Source organism: Venturia canescens, chromosome 6, assembly GCF_019457755.1.
Source record: "Venturia canescens isolate UGA chromosome 6, ASM1945775v1, whole genome shotgun sequence".
NCBI lineage: Eukaryota > Metazoa > Arthropoda > Insecta > Hymenoptera > Ichneumonidae > Venturia > Venturia canescens.
This window is the reverse complement of record NC_057426.1, coordinates 1,929,754-1,949,681: the sequence shown is the minus strand read 5'-3', so window position 1 is coordinate 1,949,681 and position 19,928 is coordinate 1,929,754. Positions and strand designations below refer to the sequence as shown.

The 19,928-nt window shown below is 43.0% G+C and overlaps 3 protein-coding genes and 1 long non-coding RNA gene across 5 annotated transcripts; 3 read left to right on the top strand and 1 right to left on the bottom strand.

Annotated features, from left to right (window-relative positions):
• Nucleotides 1-1,047: 1,047 nt before the first annotated feature.
• LOC122412059 (otoferlin-like) lies at nucleotides 1,048-14,188 on the top strand. The gene is made up of 24 exons (XM_043421330.1): nucleotides 1,048-1,404; nucleotides 1,488-1,567; nucleotides 4,744-4,932; nucleotides 5,020-5,381; nucleotides 5,499-5,856; nucleotides 6,431-6,622; nucleotides 6,713-6,775; nucleotides 6,852-6,936; nucleotides 7,019-7,392; nucleotides 7,485-7,795; nucleotides 7,871-8,141; nucleotides 8,475-8,738; nucleotides 8,838-9,155; nucleotides 9,249-9,401; nucleotides 9,479-9,682; nucleotides 9,756-10,007; nucleotides 10,103-10,425; nucleotides 10,507-11,679; nucleotides 11,807-11,977; nucleotides 12,098-12,577; nucleotides 12,668-12,866; nucleotides 12,941-13,159; nucleotides 13,236-13,336; nucleotides 13,496-14,188. Exons 1-24 carry the CDS (start codon nucleotides 1,314-1,316, stop codon nucleotides 13,674-13,676), a joined length of 6,414 nt encoding a protein of 2,137 aa, XP_043277265.1. The 5' UTR covers nucleotides 1,048-1,313; the 3' UTR covers nucleotides 13,677-14,188.
• Nucleotides 13,728-14,942, bottom strand: LOC122412062 (uncharacterized). The gene is made up of 2 exons (XR_006261284.1): nucleotides 14,787-14,942; nucleotides 13,728-13,986 (listed from the first exon to the last, which is right to left on the bottom strand). It is a non-coding gene; the product is annotated as an uncharacterized lncRNA (long non-coding RNA).
• A 154-nt stretch (nucleotides 14,943-15,096) lies between these two features.
• Snx1 (sorting nexin 1) lies at nucleotides 15,097-17,811 on the top strand. 2 transcript variants are annotated; one of them, XM_043421331.1, is made up of 8 exons: nucleotides 15,097-15,434; nucleotides 15,537-15,755; nucleotides 15,863-16,109; nucleotides 16,196-16,360; nucleotides 16,474-16,595; nucleotides 16,691-16,702; nucleotides 16,800-17,099; nucleotides 17,257-17,811. In XM_043421331.1, exons 1-8 carry the CDS (start codon nucleotides 15,294-15,296, stop codon nucleotides 17,602-17,604), a joined length of 1,554 nt encoding a protein of 517 aa, XP_043277266.1. In that variant the 5' UTR covers nucleotides 15,097-15,293; the 3' UTR covers nucleotides 17,605-17,811. The 2 variants fall into 2 exon arrangements, with proteins under 2 accessions (XP_043277266.1, XP_043277267.1); XM_043421332.1 differs by lacking the exon at nucleotides 16,691-16,702 and having other exon boundaries at nucleotides 15,099-15,434.
• Nucleotides 17,812-18,027: 216 nt separating this feature from the next.
• LOC122412638 (40S ribosomal protein S6-like) lies at nucleotides 18,028-19,907 on the top strand. The gene is made up of 4 exons (XM_043422351.1): nucleotides 18,028-18,173; nucleotides 18,521-18,725; nucleotides 18,989-19,134; nucleotides 19,408-19,907. The coding sequence occupies exons 1-4, from the start codon at nucleotides 18,168-18,170 to the stop codon at nucleotides 19,807-19,809; spliced, it is 759 nt and encodes a 252-aa protein (XP_043278286.1). The 5' UTR covers nucleotides 18,028-18,167; the 3' UTR covers nucleotides 19,810-19,907.
• Nucleotides 19,908-19,928: the final 21 nt, after the last annotated feature.

Sequence of the window (19,928 nt, the reverse complement as noted above, 5' to 3'; positions counted from 1 at the left end):
CTCTCGAGAGAAACCAACGGAGAAAGAAGAGCGAGGTAGGATCGTCTCCTTCTCGCTTTCGCCTGTTCTCTTTCGCTCTCTCGCTCTCTCCCTCCGGCTGGTGCACACAAACGTAACCGTTTATTGATCCACTCCTTTCGCCTCAGCGTCCTTTCTCTTGCATGTGCGTAACGCAGCAGGTAAAAACAAAGCGTTAATTATCGCTCATTATACTGCACACAATCATGCCATGTTTTTACGATACAATGCACACATACAACTCGCTGTTCTCCTGCTCCGTGCAGCCTCGATCTCGTGTACATGGAAATTCAAGGATCGTAGAAACTGATAAGCTTATAAATTTTCAAATATCACATCCGGTGCTATTTTTAGGCGGAAACTTGGAGTTGAATGTTATTTGCGTGTGTAGATTCGAAGGAGAAATGAAAAATGGGTAATATTTCGTACCGGGCTTAAGTTGATCCACGCGCGCGTAAGTTTTCGGTGATTGTGAATTTTGGATGTGCAACCGCCACACAGTCTAATGCGCGGAGTATATTCTGGCTTTTCCGAGTGACCCAATGACCGGGAGCGGATCACGCGACCTCGTCGGTCTATTTCCATCCCCTCGGATACGTATTTATCTATATAGCTTTGGGAGTATGTCTCGAAAAAGGGGAAGCGAAGCGAATGCGCATAAATATTGAAACACGTGTACGTTACTCCACGAGCATCCCTGGCGGCAACCTGTTCGCGCCCTTTTCCATGCCTTTTTTCTTTTTATTTTAGTCTCTCTTCGCCCCGTTCGTTTGTCTCGTTAGCGGGCGAGAGAGGCCTCGAGGTGAGTACGAAGAATTCAGAAGCTTCGGTGGACAATTAAAAAAAAGTTTGTCTCGCTCGCTCTCCCTCCCGACTGAAGCGTTTGGGAAAGCTCACGCAACGAGGGTGCGCGGGTGCGCTTGCGCTTGACCACCGCTTTTACCAGCCCCCTTCGCCCCGCGGAGAAATTGAAGCGTGAGATAAGGCTCCAGGAAAAGTCGGCCTCTCTCCAGGAGGGTGCGAGCAGACCGTGAGAGGGAGACTGAACTCAGTCGTGGCCATGACTGCCGCAGAGAGTGCGTTTTTTTTATAGCTACCAAGGAAAAGTAAACTCGAAGCTTTTTGTCTGTGCGATAAATGAGATCGAGTTTTTCAACATGAGATTAATCTGAAGGGAGCCAGGATTTCTACTTGAATCTTCGATTCGGTGAATCCTGGTTTTTCCATTAATCTTTCTCGCGTGCCTCGTGAACTTATTTATTGTTAGTTCATCCCTTTTTCTCTCTTCACTCGTCATGGCGATCGTCGTTATTGTCAAGAGCCTCAAAGGCCTCAAGTGCGGTGGCAAAAAACCGAGCGACAGATACGTCAAAATAGACTTTCGAGGTAACCCACACGCCTGATCGCACGAGTCGTCGCGCCTTTCTTTCTCTTGGAGTTTTGCCAATCGTTTCAGGACTTTTTTACAGGTGTTTCTCATTGCTCCAGCAATCTTACCGATTCGAAACAACTCGCGGACGATGAAGATTCCATCGTCAGAGTCAATCAGGTAACGATAAACATTTATAAACGTTTTTTATCAATTTATTATTTCCTTGAATTTAGTCTCGGGAAATGAAATCATTCATCGATTCCAAAGATATTTAACGATCTTTTGAGGAAATCTACAAATTTCTTGACCCCCCCCCCCCCCCCCCTTTGAAGCGCGTTTCATTCCGAAGATCAAATGACTCGTAAACTTGCACAGCTTCCGTCGGTTCGTGTCAGGGCTTTGGCAAACGCGCCGCGATCCCTCACCGATAGTAGCTCGATCGCAGTTTCATCAATGAAATCGTTCAAACATTGCGTCGTTTTACGGTGCACGCGACTCAAAAGTCGAGCTAAAAAGTAACGAAGCAAGGAGCACGTCACCGTTGTTATTATTTTATTATTATACGTAGAAGCTGAACGCGAAGATCCGACTTTGATTTTAAAACCGGCAACGCGAGCATACGACTTTGAACGCGATCGATCAAAACGAGTTTTATTCCGAGCATCCTGCATTTATAATTTCAATAAAAACGACGGTTCACGGTCCAAGGGAATATACTCTCGTGTGAAGAACTTCACTGGAAGAAGCAAATGAACGAGAAAATGTAAATATTTACAATACTCATGCACTTTTGTTAAAAAGCATGGCAAATTATTTTTTAACTATTGTCATTTATTAAAAATTTTCTTTTTAAATCTGAAAAAAAATCACGGAAAGGAAGGTAAGAAAATCAAAATACGAAATAAGGAAGATGCTCCGGACCCACGCGATTCCGAACGCACACATAAAAAAATGTGCCAAACCCACACGGAGAAAACGAAGCCGAAAATTCTAGATGAAAGTACTAAGAATATAGTATCTCGGGGACAGTATATAACTGGATTGCAGCATTAATTCGAAGAGCAGTAATAAGCACTGTTCTATCCACCATAATAAAAAGATCAATGCTCATCCCTTTTATTTAAAATTCTTAACTGTTTTTCTCTATAAGCATAGTAAAAAATGTTTTCATAGTCAATTCAAATGTTTGTAATATAATCGGTGTAGGTTTTCATCATAGAATTTACTATGCTGACAGTGAAAATTTGTGATTTACAATACATTTCCACTTATCAGTAAGTCAGCTAGTCTGACATGATGAATAACACTCGAAAACGAAACGAAATATATAGTTCTCGCACGTGCATCACTTTTTGCTATGCACATGAAGCTGTTTAAAATTGAAGGTGTGAAAAATTGGAAAATTCAAAAAATACTATGCTGTTTGTAATCGGTGTCTAAATACTTTTTAAATTCTTGAAAAATAATATATTCCTCACTATACAAAACGAATCCGTTTTCTCCGTGCACCTAATCACTTTTACGTGTTAAAGATGAGGGGTTGAGTGAGTTTGGAACAACGAATACTGAAAGAACGAATGGATTGCAGTGCCTGAGAAATTGAAATTTCGCTTATAAAAACAAAATTGTGTTTTTTGCCTTCCCCATTCTTAAAATTCGTCATAATATAACTTTTTTATCAATATTATGTGTCGCCAACAGTTTTGGGACCATTTTTCATTGATGACAGTAGCGAAAAAACTAAAATTTCATTTGGATTTTTTCAACAATTTTTTTTTCAATATTTGTACCTTCCCCCTCCCTAAAATGAACCCCCATATTATTATTTATTGATAATAATGGTGACAAAAAAATGTTGGAAGCATTTTTAGCAAAAGTGAGTATTGTAGGGGAACATGGGGCAAATTGAACTTTTAAGAAACTAAGACCAATTCATTAATGAGCACACGGTCTTTCACTTGTATTTGAGTCCCAAAACTGACTACCATCGCTAATTTTTCAAATTTCGAAAAGAAAAAATTTCGGGGCAAAACGAACTCGGCCTCTGCGAAGCAAAAAAAATTATAAAAATATATTTCTCGCAATACAGCCGTTGGAAATGACTGCTCCCGGATGTAATGCAAGCTCTGGCATACGAGAAAAGAAATAGGACCCCCTCGAGCCCATTTATTGGATGCACTTGAGGAAAAAATGGGGTTAAGTCGCAGATCGCTTCTAAACCCATTTTTTGGTGACATGTGAAACATGAACTTGGAGTTCACTGCGCCAGGGTATAAACGATATTTCAACTATCTTTAGGTTTTGAAACAGATTCCCGTTCCCTGTAGGTCGGATTTCGTGAAAAACGATTTGTAGGGCAAAACGAGCTCAGCCTCAGAGAGGCATAAAAAATCCGAAAATTGCATTTTTCACAATCGACGCGTTGGAAGCGACGGCGTCCGCGCGTAAGACGAGCTCTGCTATGTGAGAAAAGAAATGGGACCTCCTCGGGCCCATTTATTTCATGTCCGAGACGAATAAATGGGTTAAAGTCGCGGATTTTTTCACCAATTTCTTATAACATGAAAAAAATTAACTCCAAATTCACTGCACCAATATATAAATCATGATTCAACTATGTTTATGTTCTAAATCAGTTTTCCCGTTCCCTCTTTCTCGAATCTCGTAAAAAAAAAATGTGGGGCAAAACGAACTCAGCCTCTGGGAGGCATGAAAAATCAAAAAATTAGTTTTTTCGCAATAAAGACGTTGGGATGAATTCAATTTTTTTCACCGTGGATTATATTTCATCCGGAGACGGATGAATTGTATCATTGCGATTTCTGTAGAAAACAATTCCAATGAATTCAATTTTCTTTGTTTCTTACATTGTTCATCATTTCATTTAAAAAATAAGGGAATTCAAGAATTAAAGAATTTTTCGTAGTTCAGAAAATTTTGCCTCTGCCCTGTGCCCATTGTGGTTTCGAAAAGAAAAAAAAAACAGGAAATTTTAATATTAAACTTTTCGCTTCGAGTCGTGTTCGTTTTGCCCCGGATTTCGCGATCACGGGGCAAAACGAACACGGTGTTCGTTTTGCCCCGTGTGTTCAATTTGCCCCATGTTCCCCTAAATATTTAGCCAAAAAAATGTTGACATTCGGGATCGAAAATACGAGCACGAGGGTAAAACGTGGAAGAAATAACGAAACGTTCAAGCGGGCTGCGATGTCGTCGAGGGCGATAGAATGACAGAAGGAAATGTGCATTAAGTCACTTGCAGGAATGCCGGTGCGGAGAAAATCGAAGAAAACGGTTGTGTAATTTATCGAACAAATGTCACAGCACGTTCCAATCTGTCGTTCGGTTTCTAGAGTTTTACGTGGAATTTCGGACGTGCGATACAAGAATCGGAGACTCTACAATTGGCAGTGGTGTCGAGAAACGTGCTCAGGCAGGAGAAAATTCTCGGGCGTTACGGTCTCGTACTTCAGTCGGTTGTGCGAGACGGTCGAGTTTCTATAACCGACGCACTCGTCGATTTGAACAACAGGCCAATATCGGTGGGTGAAAAAAATCATTGATTTTCGGCTCGTGCCAGCTCGATCGAGAGATAGAAAATGCTGAATTTTTCCGGTGGATTTTGGCAGGTGATAATATCCTTCGAAATTCGTTACGAGGCGCCGGATTATGAAGCGGGAAGTGACAGTTGGAGCTCGTCGTACGCGACGACAACTTCCGACATGTTCCAGCAGCAAAACAACGTCGAGGATGAGCGACAAATGCTCATCGATATCGAGGAAAACATTGCGAATCTCGAGCGCAGCTTGGCGAATAAAGAAGCCAAAGCTAATGGGGGCAAAGGGGAGGTTCCGGAAGCGGCGAACGCGAGAGCATCCGTCGGCGGGAAAAATGCCGCGGGCGGCATTAAAAGCTTGGTTCATCAGTACCAGAGGAATCGGAGCGGCGGTGCAGCAGGGCGGTCGAGCGAATCCGGCACCTCCGGGCGAAAGTACGCGGATCGTTTAATGTTTTTAACTAAAAAAATTGGAGGCTCTGAAAGGAAGTTGCGGTGATTGAATTAGCGCACGCTAGCACGAATACTAAACCACTTTTTCGTTCGGCCCAGAATTTCTACGATGAGAACGGTGAAAAATTTGATGCGATTGGGCAAGCAGAGACCGTCGAGGCAATCGGCGAGCGACGGTGGGGAGAGCAGCGACTGCAGCGAAACTCATCGCCTCATAGACTCCTGCGGCTCGGCGAACGTTTCCAGACGAGCTTCGAACGGCTCTCTCGACTCCAACGTCTCTTCCGATCGCGGTGGAGCGGACGAGGATTCCTGCTGCAGCAGCGTCCTCGGTCCCGGCGAGGATGACGATGCTTGGAACGAACAAACGGGAAACGGGAATCACGATGACGCTGCCAATCGGCACCCTGAGAACCCTCAACACGGAAGCAAACATTCGGGACGTCGATCCGCTACGGTGTGTCAAAATATTCAACGCTCTACGGACTCGGCGTATAAATCCGCCTGCGTTATCAAATCTCTTTATCTGCCGCTAATCAATTATATTCTCATTCGTAATTCTATTGTAATTATTTTATTTCGTCACTATTTAGGCCTCGAACCGTTTATTGTGAGAAAAAATTTTATGATTTTTATTTTGTATAATTGTATGCATAGCATGATTGCAAATGCCATATTTTTGTATAATTTTTTAAGATTTCTTTGAATGTGCGATTTATCGTTCTTTTCTTTGATTGCGTTTTTGCTTCGCCAATGCTCGTTCGGGTGACGTTTGTATTTAGCGTGAGTTGCGCATTTTGTCTATTTTATCTTACCATTTCTTGTACAATTTCTAATATTTATTTTATTATTAGTCGTATTTTCTGCTTTTGTTATTATCTTTTATGAGTTTATTTGTTTGTTATATCTTGTGATCTGCGTTTTTGCCTGAAAGTTAAACTGCGAGACATAAACTTAATAAAATATCAAATCCTGACAACATATCCCACAATTCTTGACTCGAATTTATCCGTGTTCTTTCGAATCACCAGCAAATGCGCCCCGCGACCGACGCAAGATCGAATTGCTCCCTCAAGGCTCAACACTACCAGGTTTGCATCACGATAATCGAAGCCCGACAGCTCGCCGGTCTCAACATGGATCCGGTGGTTTGCGTTCAAATTGGCGATCAGCGGAAATACACGAGTGTGAAAGAGTCCACGAATTGTCCGTATTACAACGAAGTTCGTACATGAATTTTTAGACTGTGAGCAAGCATCGGCTCGGTCCTCGATTCCTCTAATTTTTCATTCTCTCGTTATTTATCTTGACAGTATTTCGTTTTCGATTTTCACATGCCACCGGTTATGCTCCTCGACAAAATCATCGTTCTTTCGGTGAGTCGATCGATTATCGCGGTGCTTTGTCCGCGTGACTCGCGATCGTTTATTCGTGTCTTTTGGTCTCGCGCAGGTGCAACAATCGAGGAACATTTTGCGGGCGAATTTAACTTTGGGCAGTTTCAAATTGGACATCGCGACCGTCTGGGCGCAACAAGGTACTCCGCAAACAAGACGATCAATAAATATTCTGTGCGCAGAGTCGAACGTCATTCGGAAGATGGACCGTTTCTGTTCCAGATCACCAATTCTATCACAAATGGGCATTGCTAACGGACCCGGAGGACGCGGCGGGTGGGCCGAAGGGTTATCTCAAGTGCGACATAAGCGTGATCGGCAAAGGAGATTCGGTAAAGATTCCAGCCTCGGTATCGACGACGCGCGGGGTTGAGAGGGACGACGACGACATCGAGGGGAACCTCCTGTTGCCGGCAACTTCCGGTGCGAATGTGATCGAGCGACAGAGAGCGCGATTCATCGTTAAAATATATCGTGCCGATGGTTTGCCGAAGATGAACAGCAGCGTTATGGCGAGCGTGAAGAAGGCCTTCACCGGAGGGCAAGTCAAGGATCTCGTGGACCCTTACGTCCGAGTTTCCTTCGCCGGATTGAGCGTAATTCATATTCGATATTCACTCGTTCGTTTGAGCGAGAAAACGGGAACTTTCGTCAGGGCACGAAGTGAGGTTCGAATTGCCGGTTGCAGGGTAAAACGAGCGTAAAGCGAAACAGTTACGCCCCAGTTTGGAACGAGCAAATAGTCTTCACGGAAATGTTTCCGCCGCTGTGTCAGAGGATCAAAATTCAATTGAGGGACGACGACCCGGTGAACGGGAGCGTGATAGGGACTCATTTCATCGACCTCAAGCAAATAAGCAACGACGGAGAAAGAGGCTTTCTCCCGACGTTCGGGCCCGCTTTCATTCATCTTTACGGGAGCACCAGAGACTACAGTTTGGTTGATCGCCACTCGACCTTGAACACGGGGCTCGGAGAAGGCATTTCTTACCGCGCCAGGTGAGCAATAACTTTTTCATTTCACCTTGGGAATCGCAGAACGGGATGTGATGACACGCGAAACGTAAATCGCAGGCTTCTCATCGCGATAAGAACGGAAATGAGTGACAACGCGGACGTAACGACGAGCGGAGCCAGCGGACCCGCCGGAAATTCGGATGTTAGCGTGACCCAGACGACGCCGATAAACGAGAACGCGTACGCGACGAACGAGGAATTTTTTCTATTCGCGTCGATAATGGATGCGACTATGATCGACAAGAAACTCGGTGAGAGGCCCATGTATTTCGAGATATCCATCGGTAACGCCGGAAACACTTTGGACGGTCACAACGAGAGTTCAAAGGTTCAATACATCAATAAATATGTGTAATGACTTTTTAAATCATTATTCACGGTGTCGTTCCCGTTACTTTACACTCGCGGACATTCACGCCCGCACTGGAACGCGCCGAAGGACGCGTTGCGACATAATTTTATGCTCTCATCCGTGCACTCGCCATTTTCTTCTCTTTTTATCTCTCTCTCAGTGTCTTGCGTGCGTGTGTGCGTGTGTGTGTGTGTGTGTGTGTGTGTGTGTGTGTGTGTGTTTGCCACGTTTCACATTCTGTGTTTCCTAGAATTTGAATCTGTTACGACGATTCAATCGAATCCTTCTTTACGACGATATTCGTCACAGATGAAGAACGGCGGGGTCGAGCAACAAATGGTAAATCCGAAGAACTCCCTGTTCGAGCTTTCCGGAGGCACGAGCCCTTCGTCCCTCGTCGATGAGTCCTGGCAGAGTACCACTTGCAACGCAAAACCCATGACTCACGATCGCCTCTATTACTTCATGCCCTATTGGGACGACAAGCCCTGCCTTTACGTCAGAAGCGTCTGGCCGGATTATCGACGGAGGATGTACAACAGCAACGTCATTGGAAAAATCGTCGAGAAGTTGGTGAGGGATTCGTTCAATTTTCCCTTATCGTTTCGAGGGTGTGTCTCGGACGTCGAAAAAGTTAGGGCGCCGGGAAATGACGTTGTAATTTTTTCGCAGGAGGAGGGTCTGTCGGAGGTTGAGACACACGAGGACGATCCAACGAGGGGAGAAAAAATTCTAAAGTCGGTACTCGAGGAATTGTGTACCGGATGCACCAAATACGTCGGTCTGAGCAAATCGAGCGCGACCGGCGGGGGCTCCGGTCTTGGAAAGACGAAACTCGACAAGGAGAGAATAAAATTGTGCCAGCGAGAATTGGAACACATCGGTTCGACCGCGAGGAATTTGAAAGTCGTTACAACGAAAAATTCTTTCAAGGAGAGCTTCAAGACTGCCCGTACTTTTCTCGATAAGCTCAAATTTCTCCTCGAAGATGTGAGTTCAACGATGACTTTCTGGTACTCGCTTCGTTTCGATGGAGCTTCGAAGTAATCGCGAGACTCGATAATATTTCTGTTGAAACTTTAGCCTCAGCAATCGCTCCCGGATATTTTTATATGGGTCATAAGTTCGGGGAAGCGCGTAGCCTATCACAGAATGCCGGCTCGCGACGTTGTCTACTCGATAGTCGACGAGGAGTCCGGTCGGTTCTGCTCGACCGTACAAAGTGTTTACCTCAAGGTAAACCACATTTTTGAGGGTTCTTTGAAATAGAGCGATTAATGGAAGGGAAATAATTGAAATAAAAAATTCGGCAGCTTCCAGAGAAAAAAGGATTCAGCACGAGCGGCTGGAGCGTCCAAGCGAAACTGCAGGTCTACGTGTGGCTCGGTATTTCGAGGCACAAGCGATATCTTCTTCAGGGGCTGCCCAAGGGTTACGAAATGAACAACGAGCTGAAAAATCTGCTCGAGAAGCCGCGCGCTCCGCCGCCCCTTTCGGTCCACTACGTCGAAAAACACGTGAGCGAATCGAGACCCCGAAGCGCGCACTGACGAGGAATCCTCGAATAATTCACTTTTTTTATTTACTCAGAAATTCCAACTCCGGGCTCACATGTACCAGGCGAGATCGCTCATCGGCAGCGACGCATCGGGACTTTCGGACCCTTTCGCTCGCGTAATTTGTGGCGAATTTCACAAAACTACTCAAGTCATCGACGAGACTCTGAGCCCAACTTGGGACGAGCTGCTGATAATCGATAACATCATAATCTACTCGACGGGCTCGGTCATAAAGAAAGATCCGCCGACGGTCGTAATCGAGCTCTTCGACAGGGACAAAGTCGTAAGTTTATCCAAATTAGTAGGATCGATGAGGCATTTTTTAATATGAAACTGTCGAGAGTCACGAAATTCGATCGATGTTCACTCGCGACGAAGGGCAAATCGGAGTACATCGGACGCACGATAGCTCGCGCTCGCGTCAAGCTCGCATCGGACCCTTACGCGCCGCCGGAATTTCCTCCGTCGCTCGAATGGTACAGGGTGACGCGGGGCTCCGAGCCGGCGGGCGAGTTACTGGCGGTTTTCGAACTGCTCGAGTACGAGGAATCTTCGGCGTTGGAGCCGAGGCTGCCGGAGCCCAAATTGTACAGACAAGCCTCCGCGGCCGCTGGCAGCGAGATCACGATTTCCGAACTGATCGACGAGGGCCCCATATTCCCGGTGCCCTGTGGAATCCGGCCGACGCTCTCGAGATACAGGTTCGACCCCTCGACGATGATGCATTCGTAAATTGATCGGAGTTTATCGCGTTGGTTTTATGAAAGTTGTCTTTCCTCCAGGATCGAGGTCCTGTTTTGGGGCTTGCGAGATTTGCGACGAATCCATTTGTTGAGCGTGGACAGACCCAGAGTCGACGTGGAATGCGCCGGCCACATTCTCCACTCCTCGGTCATACAAAACGCAAAGAAAAATCCAAACTTTTCGACCCCGATAAAGTACATGGATCTCGAGTTACCGGATCAAGAGTTGTACCGCCCGCCGGTTACGATAAGGACGATAGACTGTCGAAGCTTCGGTCGCTATACGCTCGTGGGAACTCACACGATAAGTTCGATACAGCGATACATGCATCAGAATGCTCTTCATCACGCCAAGATCTCACCGGAGCGTCGTTCGACGTTGGAAAGCACGGGGGCGACGATAATAACGTTGGGTTTGTTGCCGCCGTTGAATGGCAAAATCACACCTGAAATGAGCAATAAAAGGGACAAAATGAGATCGAATTTTCAACGAAAGAAGAGCAGCAGCGCGGCCGAGTCGCTGTCCTGTTGGTTGGGGGATTCGAGCTCCGACGAGCACGAGACGAGCGATTGGTGGACGAAATATTTCGCCTCGATCGAAGCGATGATGTCGGAAAACGAGCGTGGCATCGACGCGCCAGGCGCTCCCCCCGTCACCGCGAGCACCGTCTCCTCGAGCATCGGCGGTCGGTTGTTCAATCACTCGGTCAATCAAATATCTGGAAACAAAAAGAACTGCAACGCCAATGCTTCCGCCGGTCAAGCTTCGGAAACCAAGAGAATCGCTACAATGAAAATTTACCGGAATGAGCTCGAGTCCCAACCGGAGTTTCAACATTTTCGCGAGTGGCTCGATACTTTCGAGCTCTACCGAGGCAAAAACAGCGGGGCCGGGGACCAAGACGCCGCTTCCAGGGTCGTCGGAAGCTTCAAAGGCGCCTTGCGCGTCTACAAACAACAGCGATGGCCTTCCGGGGCTCTCTCCGAGTCCGGAAGTGACGAGCCGCAATTCAGCTTCTTCCAAAGCCTGCCCATCCCCTCGAACGAGCCTATCCGCGTTCTCGTACGCGTTTACATCGTTCGCGCCAATGATTTGCATCCCTGTGATCCCAACGGAAAAGCCGATCCGTACGTCGTTCTTCAACTCGGGGACAAAGTCGTCAGTGATAAGAATAATTATTCCTCCAAACAGTTGAACCTCGTTCTTGGCAAGTGCGTCCTTTGCTTCATTTATTAAATATTTTTCAAACGATCAATGCGACCGATCGATGCGGCTGATCGGCTTCCCAAATTTCCTCCTTCGAATTCACTTATCGATCGGTATGCGTGTGCGAATCAGGTGTTTCGAGATCGAGGCGACCCTGCCCCAAGATTCATTGCTGATAGTCAAAGTCGTCGACTGGGATCTCGTCGGGCCGGACGACGTTATCGGAGAAACGAGGATCGACTTGGAGAATCGATATTACAGCAAACACCGGGCAACCTGCGGTCTCGCGCGTCAATATGACGAGTAAAACTCTTTTCGGCTTCTGAAAGAAAATGATAAAATTAGTCTTTTGAGCGAACGTGAACGAATATTTGAAAGCCTTGACTCGAGGGAGCAATGTATCGAATAATTTTTCTTCTTCAGGAGCGGATACAACAAATGGCGAGATCCGATGAAGCCAACGCAAATATTATCGAAACTCTGCAAGGACGGTAAACTCGACCCACCTTCGTACTCACACGGGCGTGTTATAATAGGCAAACAAATATTCACGCTCTCGAACGAGGAAATGATGTACTACGGGGGAGACAATGCGTGTAAAGGAATAGAGGAACATTTGGCCCTGGCCGTTTTGAACCGCTGGAACACGAATCTCGTGCCGGAACACGTGGAAAGTCGACCGCTTTACAATCCGGATAAACCCGGAATCGAACAGGGCCGATTGGATATGTGGGTCGACATGTTTCCCATGGACATGCCACTTCCGGGTCCGCCGATCGATATTTCACCGAGAAAACCAAAGGGCTACGAACTTCGGATCATCATCTGGAACACCGAGGACGTTGTCCTCGAGGACGATGCTTTCTTCACGGGGGAAAAAATGAGTGACATCTACGTCAAGGGGTAGCTCTCGGATAGTTTTTCTCAAGGCGGTTTCGAATCCTGCTCCCCGGCAATATTTTCACTTGTTACGTTTCTTTCTTTCATTTCCAGGTGGTTGAAAGGTTCGGAGGATTGTCAATCGACGGATATACACTACAGATCGCTGACGGGCGAGGGAAACTTCAATTGGAGATTCATTTATCCGTTTGATTATCTCGTTGCCGAGGAAAGGATTGTCATTCGTCGGAAGGAGAGCCTGTTCAGTTGGGACGAAACGGAATTTAAGATACCAGCGCGTTTGGAATTGCAGGTACGCGTTCTTTCGCTGGCTTTCTTCTCATTGCTTTTTTTCCATTGTTTGTTATAATTTCCGTCCTCTCCAAGGTCTGGGACGCGGATCATTTCTCGGCTGACGATTTTCTCGGTGCGATAACATTGAATCTCAATCGTTTTCCAAGGGGCGCTAAAACAAGTAAACTCTGCACTCTCAATATGCTCAAAACCGATGGCTCTGTGCCGGCTGTAAATATATTCAAACAGAAACGCGTTCGAGGCTGGTGGCCTTTTTACGTCAAGAAGCAGAACGAAGACATGGAATTGACTGTGAGCCAGAATTTCTTTACCGCGGCAATGCACTTTACTCATTTGCCTGACAACGATAATTACGGTGAATTTTCAGGGAAAAGTCGAAGCCGAAATACATTTGTTGACAAAGGAAGAAGCCGAATCTAAGCCAGCTGGTCCTGGCAGGAGCGAGCCGGATCCTCTTGACAAACCCAGGTACGAGACCACTTTATTTTTCCTCCATTGTTAATGATCAATGCGATTCAACAATTTGAGTGGTTAAGAAAAATGAAATTAAAATCAAACATCCCTCTCTTGTGACTGTAACCATTCGAATAGTAAATATTTCTATTAAACTTTGAATTTCGTTTCCAGCCGACCAGACGCCTCCTTCGTGTGGCTGCTCAATCCGATAAAGTCCATCAGATACATTATCTGGCACAATTACAAATGGATTATCCTCAAGATATTAATAACAATAGCAATCGCGACTCTTTTAATATTGTTCTTGTACGCGATTCCAGGCTATTCGGTAAAAAAGATATTGGGAGCGTAAATACCTTTCTCTCTTTCAATCTTTCTCTGTGCACAAAGAAAAGGAAAGGAATACTTTTGGAAATCGTTAGAAATTTTATTCTCTTGCACAAGTTTACATGTCCATGGAATTTTGGATTCTTCGCCGGATCGACATGGATCTTAGCTCGTCCGGAAAATTAACTTGTCCGTAGGTCGAAAAACCATTTTTCCTGTATTCATCGCTCTCATTTCGAATAGTTGGCATTTATGTAGTGGAACAGAAACACCAAGAAGAACAGCGTGACTCCAAGGACGTTGGAGAATACAGCCAATTGTACATCAGTGATCATCTGAAATAATAATTGTTTTTCTATCATGTTTTGACAATCGTTTCAACAAACAAATCATTATTGAGACACATTTTCACAATATCAAATTCACTAAAATTATCATAGAAATGAATTGCTATTCGAGTTCAGCAAATTTCTAGTCAGAATATTTTGATGTACGTTTGTCGTTATAAATAAATCAACTGATCGCCGAAATAAGAAATAGAACATATTTTTCTTTCAGAATCCATTTTCATTAAATTCCTCATAACCTATAATAAAAAATCATTTTCCGATTAAGAAATTTTTATTATTGTTTTAGTAATATTTGCATACCCTTTTTATTTCAAAATCTCTCTCAATCCAACGGTAAAAAAGAGGAAGGATAACAATCCTTTTACAATTCTAGAATTAATTATTTCAATTCCACGATCTTCCGATTCAATAATAATGATAATGAATAATAATTACTAATATTTTTGAGACTCATTTTCCTATACTTGAATTAGAATTAGAATTACAATGACAAACAAATTGAAATTATAGATTGGGATCATTTCATTCATTAACTCAATTCATTCATTGAAATAAAGAAACTTTCCAATTTGGTATCATTGAGTTGGAATAATCATAACAGAAATACCTATAACGTGGCGGTGAAATGATAACTAAAGCCGAACGATACAAGCATTAATCTGGGAAACTTAGAAAATATTGAGAATACCGTATAACAACCTTTAAAATTTTGATTTAGATTTAGAAACAGTATTTATTAAATATCCCTTCGTTTATTTTTAAAACAATATTGATAACAGGCTTACCTTGATTGTTTATGAATAACGATAAAGTTAGCGGATAGAAGAGAGACACGTACACAGCTAGCTTGGATTTGATAATATTTGGAGGTTAGGTTGGAGCTTGGAGCTGTTGGAGCGCGTTGTGACGTAGCTACGGAGATCCGCCCCTCAGTGGTCTGTCAATTAGTCGCATGTATTATAATCGTGAGGGATATTGGTATTGGGCTATTCTGTTTGAAACGTCGCAACGTGTTGGCAGTCAGTCCTAAGACGTGGTGTATCGTGTATGTGTGTGGAGATTTCCGAGTGGCGCGCGGTCGTGTGAGCCAACGGAAATACGAGAAGGAGAGAGGGCGTAAACCTTGCAGCGTACACACTTCGCGGCGAGAATAGATTTTTTTTACCGACAATTACATATTACATAGGACAAATATACTTGATAAAAAATATATTTATTATATATTCGTACATATATATAGTAACACGTTTTATACGTGGCGCGACAAAGACGACGACGAGGAGGTAGTAAAGATGGCTGCTGAGAATGAATCGACACCGCCGCTTTTTGACAATTTCGAAATCAATAAATCTGACGATGCGCCTGGCTCGAATCAACACAACGAAGACGAGGAGCAGGATGACGATGATGACATTTTTGCATCGGCCGTCCAGGTAAAATGAGACTCAGCTTTTTCATCAAAATCCTCCAAAAAAATTATAAACTGTTTTCGTGTTTATTGAAACGTTTCGTGTTTTTATTTTCTTGATGGCCAGGATCAAAATACCCTCGATTCTTATAACGGCACTTACGAAAATCCTCTACCCAAATTATCTCTCCGTGGCTCCTCTAAAGAGGAAGGCCCACTGAGTGCTCAAAGAAATTCAGCTATCTCCGATATGGGTGATTTGCACGAAGTACCCATCAATGATAACAGCGACAATCGAGAACAACGTTCCAGCTCTCACATTCCTCAACTTTCTCGCTTGGATGAGGTATGCAATACTTATCCATTCTTTATGTATATCAATTCTCATGCTATTGAATTTCACAAGTTTTCAAGCAATGATTTTTTGTGTTTTATTGAACAACCAAACGCTAGGTTTCTGCAGATCCTAGTGATGTATCCTTGCAAATAAGCGTCACATCGCCGGTAAAAATAGGTGATGGAATGGGAGCCTACGTGACTTACAAAGTCGAGACAAAGACCAATATGCCTGTATTCCGGAAGAGAAGCTTTGGGGTAGCCAGACGATTTAGTGATTTCCTTGGTCTTCATGATAAGTTGACCGACAAATATTTGAGAAATGGACGAATCATTCCACCCGCACCTGAGAAGAGTGTAATCGGTATTGATGAAAGATTATTGAATTTGAATAAAAACATTTATAATATTTCAAAATTCTTATTGGTTATGTAAATTTTTTTTTTCCAGGTACAACTAAAATCAAAATATCAGGGGACAAAGTTCAAGAACAGAATTCAAGCTCGACAGAATTTATAGAAAGACGAAGAGCAGCACTTGAGCGTTATTTGAATAGAACTGCAGCACACCCAGTTTTGAGCATTGATCCTGATTTTCGAGAATTCCTAGAAGCTGGTAAAACGCCCTTATTTGAATGTTTAATCTTTCTTCGTAATTTCGACGATTTGGAGGAAGCCTACTAATCGATGTGTGTAACTATTCGTTTTTTTACTCCCAATGGATTACAGATGAAGAACTGCCAAGAGCAACAAACACATCAGCCCTCAGCGGAGCTGGAGTAATGAGATTGTTCAATAAGGTTGGCGAGACCGTGAACAAAATCACTTACAAAATGGACGAAAATGATTCGGTAAGAACTTCATTTTTTTTTTTTTACTTTTCAATCTTCCATTAGTTGGTGAGATTTTTTATTTGTTTTTTTTGACACTTTGTTGCACGCATTAGGAATTGGGTAAGGTAGGTATAGCGGGTGATTCATTGGTTTTTCATCTTTCAAACGAATTTCATCCTACTGGCAATTGAATTTGTGATATCTCTAAAAAATGGATTTCAGTGGTTCGAAGAAAAAACCTTGCAAATCGATTCGCTCGATTGTCAATTGAGAGCTTTGCATTCCGCCGTCGAAACTCTGACGAATCAGAGAAGAGAATTAGCCAATTGTACAGGTGCAACCGCAAGAGCGATCGCCGTTCTTGGACACGGAGAAGTGGGAGTTTCACTCGGACGAGCTCTTGCACAATTGGCCGAAACTTTGGAAAAAGTTGAGGCTGTCAGACGTGCACAGAGCAACAGTGATTTGTACCAATTCGGGGAAATGCTGCGAGATTATGTTGCACTCATTGGAGCCATAAAGGTAATAAAAACCATAAAAACGATATAAAGAATAATCAAACTGCATTATTGCATAAAAACATCAATTCTTGATATTGAGAAAAATAAATTGATTAAAATCTATAAATTAATCGTCACGACTACACACACCGAATATTAACATTGATTTTATTGTACAGGATGTGTTTCACGAACGTGTCAAGGTCTTCCAAAATTGGCAACACGCCCAAATGATGCTGAATAAAAAGCGCGAACAAAAAGGTCGATTAGAACAATCTGGACGAAGCGACAAGACCGGACAAGCTGCAACGGAAGTTACCGAGTGGGAAGCGAAAGTTGAGAGAGGGCAAGAAGAATTTGACAATATATCGAAAATGATAAAGAAAGAGGTCGAACGTTTCGAGCTTGTACGAGTCGACGACTTTAAAAAACAGTTAACTGAATACTTGGAAGTGATGCTTCAGCATCAGAACCAATTGATTAAACATTGGGAAAGTTTTTATCCGGAAGCTCGAGCTGTGGTTTAAAACTACCGCTTCATTTATATATAAATATTATATATATATATATATATATATATATATACACAGTTTCATTGTTATTTTTTCATCCTACTATGCGTTCTATTGGATTTATTAGTGCACCTTTGTAATGAGCAATATTGTTAAAACTTATCAAAATGCATACGATCAATTTTTATTGTAAAATATAATAAATCACGAGGTTTAATCTTTTGCTTGCTCGTTGTTATTTTTCTTCGACAAATAAAGTATGTACATATATTGATTGAACGTGTCCTCGTTAATTCTTTTTTCCCTCAATATCAATCACTGTCACTCTTCATTATTTTTAAGATCACATCTTATCGATGCTTTGTATTATTATTACAATTCAAACGTTGAGTAAACTGGTCCTGCTAGCATTACCTTTGTAATCAAACGAATTTGGAATTTGAAATTCCCTGTCTTCTGAATCAAACTTCCGGTTCGAGTGGCGCCCCCTCCGAGGCTACGAGTCTCTATACACGCTATTAGTTCCTCCGCTTCCTTCTTTCACACATGGGTAGTGGCATCGTATAGATTATCTTACGATGAAGGTACGAATCTGTAAATATCTAAGAAATCCTCGTAATTCAGTGAAAAATTTATCGTGTACGTTGTAAAGTGATCATTTTCCTGCTCAGTTATGACAATATAAAGTTGTAAATTTATTATTTACATTGATCAAGATAATTCCAAAACAAATTTAGAGGTTAATTGTACCATTCGGGTGTAAAGTGAAAAAATTGACATTTGTTTTCTTTGCAACGAAAAACTGAGACAAGATTGTCGTTATGTACCTTAGTCAACTAATTATAAAAGCAATATAGTCGCAACTGAAAAAGAATCGAGTCTGTGATACATATTTCAAAAAACAAATTTTTCATTCGTTTTCTACATTTAGCTCAACGTGTCGTTTCCGGCAACAGGATGCCAAAAATTACTGGAAATTGTCGACGAGCACAAGCTCCGAATGTTCTACGAGAAACGTATGGGTGCAGAAGTTGCGGCTGATCCACTCGGTGACGAATGGAAAGGCTATGTTGTTCGCGTTGCCGGAGGAAATGACAAACAAGGATTCCCCATGAAACAGGGTGTTCTCACTAATGGTAAGTTCCACTTTTTTCATATTTTCACGAATTTGGGAGAACAGACTTCTGTTTGTAAAATTTATATCAAAGCCTGTGTATGCATAAGCAATCATGAACTCTCACCATTGTTTTGCCCAGAGCTTCTCCAGTTGAGAAACCATTCATCGAAATTGTATCACTTTTATTCCAAATCACAATGCTCGTAGTATTTCGTATAATATTTGTGACTGTTTTTCTTGTTCTTAGATATAAATAATGAGTAATCAATGGTTGACTTACAGGTCGAGTACGTTTGTTACTTTCCAAGGGTCACTCTTGCTACAGACCACGTCGTACAGGAGAACGTAAGCGCAAATCAGTTCGAGGTTGCATTGTCGATGCTAATCTGTCTGTACTGGCGCTCGTTATCATTAAGAAGGGAGAGCAGGTGAGTGTTGCTCAAAGAATGATAAATATTTTGATAAAAGCTTTGCCATGCTACACAGGCAGTGTCCGAGGGTGTTGATTTTTCTTTCGGAGACGTTCATGTTCATGGTAAATAAAAAGAATTTTAAGATTTGGGAGATTGCGTTCTATTTCAAGCGCTCCTCCTTAGTGTACAAATTCGACAATGTTCAAACAATATAGTGAATCTTATGTTGAAACATGATAACATCTAATACGATTGTCTAAAAAATTTAATAAAAATTTCTTTCGACAGGAAATTCCTGGACTCACAGACAAAAATCTCCCACGTCGTTTGGGACCTAAGAGAGTAGGAAGGATCCGTAAGCTTTTCAACCTCACAAAGGAGGACGATCCACGTGCATTCGTGGTCAAACGCCCGGTACAGAAGGAAGGAAAGAAAGAGAGATTGAAGGCTCCCAAAATCCAGCGTCTGATAACACCTGTAACTTTGCAACGCAAGAGGCACCGAATTGCTTTGAAGAAACGACTGTGCCTGGCCAGAAAAGAACAAGCCGCCGAGTATGCGAAACTTCTCGCCCAAAGACAGAAGGAAGCAAAGGCTAAACGTAAGGAAGAATTGAAGCGAAAACGCAGTGCTTCTATGCGTGATTCCAAATCGTCTAGCCACTCCAACACCCTCACCACTGCGAAATAAACGTGTAACAACCATTAACATGAATTTTCCATCTGTTACACTGTTGGTGATACTGTTTGAGTATTAAAAGAAAAACCTTTCATTTCACAATGAAAAAATAATTGTGTGATTTATTTTCC

Coding starts and splice junctions, on each gene's coding strand:
- LOC122412059 (XM_043421330.1), top strand. CDS start 1,314: ATGGCGATCGTCGTTATTGTCAAGAGCCTCAAAGGCCTCAAGTGCGGT. Junction 6,623..6,712: donor ATTGTCCGTATTACAACGAA/GTTCGTACATGA, acceptor TTATCTTGACAG/TATTTCGTTTTCGATTTTCA. Junction 11,680..11,806: donor TTGAACCTCGTTCTTGGCAA/GTGCGTCCTTTG, acceptor TGTGCGAATCAG/GTGTTTCGAGATCGAGGCGA.
- LOC122412638 (XM_043422351.1), top strand. Junction 18,726..18,988: donor ACAGGGTGTTCTCACTAATG/GTAAGTTCCACT, acceptor GTTGACTTACAG/GTCGAGTACGTTTGTTACTT. Junction 19,135..19,407: donor TCATTAAGAAGGGAGAGCAG/GTGAGTGTTGCT, acceptor TTCTTTCGACAG/GAAATTCCTGGACTCACAGA.
- Snx1 (XM_043421331.1), top strand. CDS start 15,294: ATGGCTGCTGAGAATGAATCGACACCGCCGCTTTTTGACAATTTCGAA. Junction 15,756..15,862: donor AACTTTCTCGCTTGGATGAG/GTATGCAATACT, acceptor ACCAAACGCTAG/GTTTCTGCAGATCCTAGTGA. Junction 16,110..16,195: donor ACCTGAGAAGAGTGTAATCG/GTATTGATGAAA, acceptor TTTTTTTTCCAG/GTACAACTAAAATCAAAATA.